This window comes from Rhinatrema bivittatum, chromosome 18, assembly GCF_901001135.1.
Source record: "Rhinatrema bivittatum chromosome 18, aRhiBiv1.1, whole genome shotgun sequence".
Classification (NCBI taxonomy): Eukaryota; Metazoa; Chordata; class Amphibia; order Gymnophiona; family Rhinatrematidae; genus Rhinatrema; species Rhinatrema bivittatum.
In genome coordinates, this window is record NC_042632.1 from 46,766,257 (window position 1) to 46,773,055 (window position 6,799).

Consider the following 6,799-nt stretch of genomic DNA (forward strand, 5'->3'; position numbering starts at 1 on the left):
GCAGTACTTTGCTGAAAATGATAAAAAAAAAAATAAAGAAAAAAATGTATTTTGGGGGACAAATTCAGTTTATATGAAATGAAACAAAAATGGGCTAATTCACCCCATTTTCCATTTTACTTTCAAACAAATGTGCATCCCTATAGCATGGCTGCATGATGTAATAAAAACAAAATTGAGGCTGAAAATAATTTTTATTACTCTTTTTATCCAAGTTATTGTCTTGCAATACATTAAATATTAAACATAAATAGCATCCCTTCTTCATTATCTAGCTGAGCTGCATCCTCTGATTATTTGCGTATTTCAAGGCATCATTCAGACCGTGTAAGAACCCCATCACATTGCTTGTGAAAGTGTTGTTACAGGATGTTGCACATGGTAGATCCTGTGAAGAAAACAAAAGTATGAGGAAATGGTGTTAGATATATAATTAAAACCTAGGAGTGTATACAGAAAAAAAGAATTAATTGTTTTGTTTTTCCTTTTTTATTTTATTTTTATGTTGGTATTTTTTGATTTGTTTTGTTTTATTACATTACATTCAAAGTTGTATGTACTTGCACAAGCTTATATTTATGCATATTAAAATCAATTTTATGAGCATAAAATATTTATGCATGCAAAGAGAAAAAAAAGCAATAAGACCAAAGCATATCCCTATCAAACTGAAAACAAATCAAGAACATTGATCAAGGTGTTGATTCATAAAGTCACTGGTCAGTGCATCTGACCAGCTTTGCTCATGGGTGAAATGGCATTGAAAAGAGCATCTTCTCAGGCATTCACAAGCATCTGGGCATTTACAGTTTCTTTAGTGCACTCTATCTGAAGCACACTGTCCCACCCATGCCAATAAGCACACACACTACTGCCAACACACACCTTTCTACTAAACCAAAGCAAATTTGAGCTAAGAGCACTTGATTATTTTTTTTCAGTACTTTTGGTGTATAAAGCAATGTCTAAGACAAATCAGATAAATCTGCAAATTCTTTCTCCACACGTGCTGTGTTGAAGTAGTTACGCTATAATAGTTAGAGTGAAGCACTCCGATGACTTCATAAAACTTTAAACTCAGACAAATAGCTGTTAAAAAGCCAAAAGAAATTATCTCTATTGTGATACAGTAGGAGCACCTTACATGCAAAGTTTCTTTATCCAAAAACTCCCATTATTAAAAAAAAAAAAAGCCTGTAATCTGTCTGGAAAAACTTCAATTATCTGAAAATGAATTGACTTCATATGGTCCATTATCAGGAAAATCTTGTCAAAAATTCTCTTATCGGAATACTTACATTATCCAGAGCAATCCATTAGCTAGTACAAGCCTGGCCACAACTATTCTGGAGAAAAGGTGCTCTACTATAATAAAAACATCTAGATCCATACTAACCATATGTATGAAAAAAACTTCTTGGGCACATGAACCACTCCTTATGCAATCCGTGATTCATGATGCTCCCGAGGTATATTGTAATAGCAAGATCAAGTATTTCCGGGTGCATCTTACTATGCTATTAAAGGGGCTTTATTATGAAGACAGATATTTATTTATTTATTTATTTATTTATTTATCAAGTTTTCTATACCGTCACTAAAATGAGCCATCGCAACAGTTTACAAATTATAGAGATAAATAAAAAGCAAATACAATCATAAAAAATTCCTGTGTATAAAATAACAATAATTATAAATAGTAAATAAAATAAAAATAAGAAAATCAAAAACTTAATCCCTAAAAATACATAATAAAAACATCAACATAAATTGGCCTGAACTGAATATTAAATGGGTCCCAAAACCTGATCTTGATTACTCTGGAAAACAATATCACTGTATGTAAGAATCAACTTACTCTACACAAACGACCAAGTTTCAGAACTCCTTTTTCTGCTGGGATGCTGTTTTCTAAATTTTGTAGCTCTTTGATTGCTGTTTGAAACCCATCCTTAAAACAGGAAATATTGCAAGTGTTCTGTCAAAAAAAAAAAACCAAGAATAAAATATTGTTCTTGATATTTACTTTTTATTTATTTTAAATCTTGTTTTATTTATGCTTCTCATGTTCACTGCCACAAAGCAATGAGCATGAGAAGCACAAATAAAATTGCAGTCAAATTACATTAAATCATAACTTCAAAGATCAATCAAGAATTTGATAAACAATAATTGTTGGAAAAATTACATGCATCTTGCAATCTGTTAATAGTGTTAAGTCTTTTGATGATAAATTTGCTGAACTGCTACCACCCTGGAAGTGACTGAAATGCTGCAGACTTGCATCCTATGAGAAAGAATGAGATTTGTAAGTACTAACCCTGTGCCACAGTTCAGTTATGCCTTAAATGCAGAATTCTCCTGATGTGCAGCCTTTAAAGGGACAGTGGGCAATGCATGCACAATCATAGGACCTGATTCACTAAGCTGGATCCCATAGACAACGAATGGAGGGAAAAGGCTCAGAGGTTGGTATTCAGTGGGCCAGTGAGTGGGCCAGTTAGCCAGCGGACCCCCCCCCCCTCAGCAGATATTCAGCCGAACAAAGCCGGATGAGTGTGCTGCTCAGTATACCCAGGACAGCTGGGGGGGGGGGGGGGCGGGTTGTTTCAGACTCACCAGGCTAACTTTACTCGGGAAGCCTCTCAGTAAATATCAGTGCCAACCCCCCAGCAGCTAATAGTAAGCCCTGCCTTCAGAATGAACATTTAAAACCTCTCATTCTCCCTCTTTTTGTCTGGTTAAATTTCACCCAAGTAATGACTTTTCCGGGTAAAATGTATTGTATCCTGCTAGCTCTAAAGTTACACAGACAAAACCCTTTTGAATATGATCCTCTTAGTAAATCCTGTTCATCATGGTGTAATAGACACAAAAAGGCCAGCCATGTGTGTATAACACTATTGCAGTATATAGCACTGTGTGTGTGTGTGTGTGTATATATATATATATATGTATATAGCACTATATATATATATATATTTATATATATGCCCTTTGGAAGACGTTAGTAGCTTTCAGGCAAGGTTGTCCTTCCTTTCCTGGTCTGTCTCCATCCTCTGCTAGCTCCTGTCCAGTACTATAAAGGAATAGGATCCAACTAAGCAGAGATACAATCACCTTTAACTGCAATTTTAGTTTTAAGAGGGACCGAAGAAAGAAAGCTCTCCCAAGAGTCAAATAAAGATTGTGTGGCACCGTTCGCCCATAACTAAGCCAACTTTTGGCTATCTGTGTTGAAAAGTTACTTCAACATCAACATACAATTTACTTTTTAAAGAAGTATTTTGACAGTGCCAAATTAGGTGGGTGCTAAGCACACATTGCAATATTATTTATTTTTATCCTGGTTTTCCTAAATTGGAGGGTGATGGGGACTGTGATGGGAGGAATGTGAGCTGCCAGGCTAAAGCAGGATTTTTCTACTTGCTCAGACAGGGAAGCAGCACAGTGTATTATGGGGAGCCAGGATGTTACAGATTCATTCCTAAGGTTAGAAGAAATAGACTGGAATGCTGTGATATCGGGTAAATATGGCTCCTTATTGAGGTCCCAAATCAGGAAAGTTGGGTTGTTGTTTTTTTTCACATTTTCTGCTTATGGGGTGCATTCGCATTGAATATATGTTCCTTATACAAACATCTGCAAAACTGCTCACACACTAAATAAGTTATATTCCAGCATAAAAAATACCCAAAATCTGTTAATAGCTGATTTTCTTACCTGAGGAACAGAAAGACATAAGCAACTATGCGATTCATTTTTCTCCTGTAAGACAAGAGATCTGATTTAAAAAAAACTCTCACATCTTGTGAATGTGAAATACAATTTTTCTTTTAAAGGTAAATTAAGATAATATGTGAATTTCAGGCAAGCATAAAGCAAAGTCAGTCAAAATGCTTACCTGTGTGCGAGAATTTGTCTGGTTGCACTCACAGTTTAGAGCTTCTTTGTCCTAAAGTGGAAATATCAAGACGTTACCAAACAGCTACGTGAATTAAGAATTGGTGCAATAATGTCAGTACTAGCACTAGACCACACAGACATACAGCACAGATCTATACGTACCTTAGCATGCTCTATCAGCTTTGTAAGACTCTTGATGGTTTCCTCTGGTGTGCATTTTGTGAAGGCTTCCACCAAGAACAGTACATAACCCAGAACTATAAATAATTGCGCAGTTTGCATTCTAGTTGGTACAGTCTTCTCCTTCTAGCACTCTAGTATTTATGTGCAAATCACCGTCCTTCTTAGTAACAGTGCTGGCTTCAACATCCCTTTTAAAAAGAGCCTTAAATAAAATCCCCTTTACTATGGGGAAAATCCTCTGTTGCAAATCAGTGTCATCTGCCCAATTTTTCCTCTTCTTCTGGACAAGGAGAACGGGGAATGTACAGCTGAGTCACCTCTCTGGGTACCTATATTTCATGGGGGGAAATTCATAAATTCGGCTTAGGTAACATTAACTTTAACATTTTTTTCTCCATAGAATCAACAGGAAATATTGGTTTAAACAACTGCTTGTGAAGAAAATCTGAATGCAGACTTTTCATGGAAACTAAGATTATTTCTCATCATGATGTTCTGCATGAAGGAAAAGCTGTGCATGCATATATTCTGAAAGAACACAAGTGATACAGTATAATCAGAGATGAGTGTGACCTTTTATAAAAGTACAAACTTGCTTCCATTCCAAGAACTTCAGAGAATCATACACCAAAAGTGTTCTGCAATGAATGGATCGCTGGCAATATACTCCCATGATGATGCTTCAGCTGCTGCTGCTGTCTCAGATTTTGATATTCAAGATAATTTTTTTTTTTAATTTGCCATTATGCATGTGGTTTTGAAAAAGGATCATGACCCTTTTAACAGGCAAAGAAAACTAAATCATGCCTGTTGGAGTTAAGACAATAGATAAAATGTAGAAAAAGATTCTTTTTTTAAAATTGGGAATCTCTCCTCCTGCTTTTCAATAAAGCAAACAAACAGATGACAAAAAAAGATGGTTTGTTTGAAGAAGCTGGAAGTGGTGTTTTTCCAGCCCCGGGGTCCTTGCTAATACTTACTTCTTCTGCAATGGATCTTATTTATCGAGGTTTTTCTTGTTTTCTACATACTGGTAAATTAGCTTCCCTCCGTCCCACAAAAAAAAAAAAGTAACTTGAAGAAGTAAGGGGTTGGCTCATGGCTCAGGCTGTAGCAGATTGTGCTACAATGCAGAAGACTTGTGAATGAACCTCGTTCCCAATCGGTTCAGCGGGATTTGGCCTAATTCTGGAGTCAGGGCGCTTAAGCACAAGAGGGAACAGAAGATGGCCAGCAAGTCCACGTGTGATGTTCAGGTTTGCCATCTGGAGTGGGGGGAATGGAGGAAGAGGAGGAGGCATATTTGATGGGAGAATGGTGATTTAAAAGCAAACAAATTAAGAAAAAAGTGTATCAATACCGCTAACAGGGGCGTTATACATTAGAACAAGACAAATGGCTTAAGAATCAGTAAGATGATGTGCCCTCATCAGCAAGCATACTACGAGCCTGATCAATACTAGCAGCCTCATAATTAGTGTCATCTTCCTCCTCATTATCACCACTCACTGCTACTGCAACAAGACACCTAGAAGTGTATCATACTTTAAATTAGGGTTAAGTATTTTGCGGTGTCCCAAAATAAGCCAGAAAAGCATGACTGAATTGGCGTTGTTGAATGTCATAGCTGCCAGTGCAGCATGTTCTCATGAATGCTGACTGGAGAGAAACTTCAGTAGAGTATGACTAAAGGTGGCTTGCTGCTTGGCAAAGATAAGCTGCCGACTGGCAAAGGAAACCAGGTAATTTTACCTGCTTATCTTTAGCTGAATTTCCAGCCGAATCTAACGGGCTAGGTTTGTGACTGGAAATTTTCCTAAATAAAGCCAGACAAAATTTGTCCAGCTAGATTCAGACCAGCTATTTGTGCGACCGGAATTCTCGGGGTAAAATTAACACTGAACCGGCTACATCGGAAAGCCGCCCCAGAAACGCCTCCAGATCAGCCCCTTTTCTGGACAGCTAAATTTGTGCCATTGATAAATTTGAATGGACAAATTTTTCTGGTCAGCAGGGAGATGTTTTCAAAGTTGAGAAGTTTTACCCGACTAAATTCCAAAGTTTGAAAATGGTTTTGACCTTATAATAAGGTCGGCAAGATGATGCTTTCCTCCTGCCTTGAAGACGTAGAGACTGTGCCAGAGAGATGTATCTGTCTGCAGTCTTTTGATTAGTCTTCAGCCATGCTAGAGATAGAATATGTTCCACCGGTTAAACCCATGGCGTCTTTGTATACGGGCTCGTAAGTTGTTCCAAACATCTCTGCCATTCCCAGGCTATGAAAATTGTTGCGCCAGAGGTGGACCCTTGGGCCAAGGAGGGGTTGATGCTACCCGTAGGAGGGATCCTATGGGTCCCCACTGTCGGCAGGCAGAGAGGGCTGATGGACAGAGGCCGGCTGGTGCTTCACCAATACCAGCCCTCGTTCCCTGCAGGTTGAGCCTTTGGGTGCCGGGGCCGGCTGGACTTAGGTGGCCTCGATCAGTGGTCATCGATGGATGGATCGAAGTCAGCCCAGAGGCAGCAACTAGTGTAGTGATCAGTCTGAACTGGACGAGGCGGAGTCCCGGAGACCCGGGTGCCAATAGGAACACAGTCTGACAGAGGGTGCCCAAGCAAAAGCAGGCCAAAGCCTGAGTGAACCACATCCAGGACAAAGGCTGAAGAGGTGTCTTGAAGCAAGCTGGGATCAGGGCTGGAAGCAGTCTGG

At 38.6% G+C, this 6,799-nt stretch overlaps 1 protein-coding gene across 1 annotated transcript; it reads right to left on the reverse strand.

Moving 5' to 3' along the window:
• Window positions 1-215: 215 nt before the first annotated feature.
• On the reverse strand, window positions 216-6,472 carry LOC115079952 (interleukin-9-like). The gene is made up of 5 exons (XM_029583932.1): window positions 4,069-6,472; window positions 3,905-3,955; window positions 3,724-3,768; window positions 1,859-1,978; window positions 216-388 (listed from the first exon to the last, which is right to left on the reverse strand). The coding sequence occupies exons 1-5, from the start codon at window positions 4,186-4,188 to the stop codon at window positions 272-274; spliced, it is 453 nt and encodes a 150-aa protein (XP_029439792.1). The 5' UTR covers window positions 4,189-6,472; the 3' UTR covers window positions 216-271.
• Between the last annotated feature and the right edge of the window lie 327 nt (window positions 6,473-6,799).

Bases quoted from the DNA above. Each gene is read 5' to 3' on its own strand.
- LOC115079952 (XM_029583932.1), bottom strand. From the start codon at position 4,188: ATGCAAACTGCGCAATTATTTATAGTTCTGGGTTATGTACTGTTCTTG. The intron at 1,979-3,723 runs GTAAGAAAATCA...TTTTTTTGACAG, and splicing joins TATGTCTTTCTGTTCCTCAG to AACACTTGCAATATTTCCTG. The intron at 389-1,858 runs GTAAGTTGATTC...TTTTCTTCACAG, and splicing joins AACTTGGTCGTTTGTGTAGA to GATCTACCATGTGCAACATC.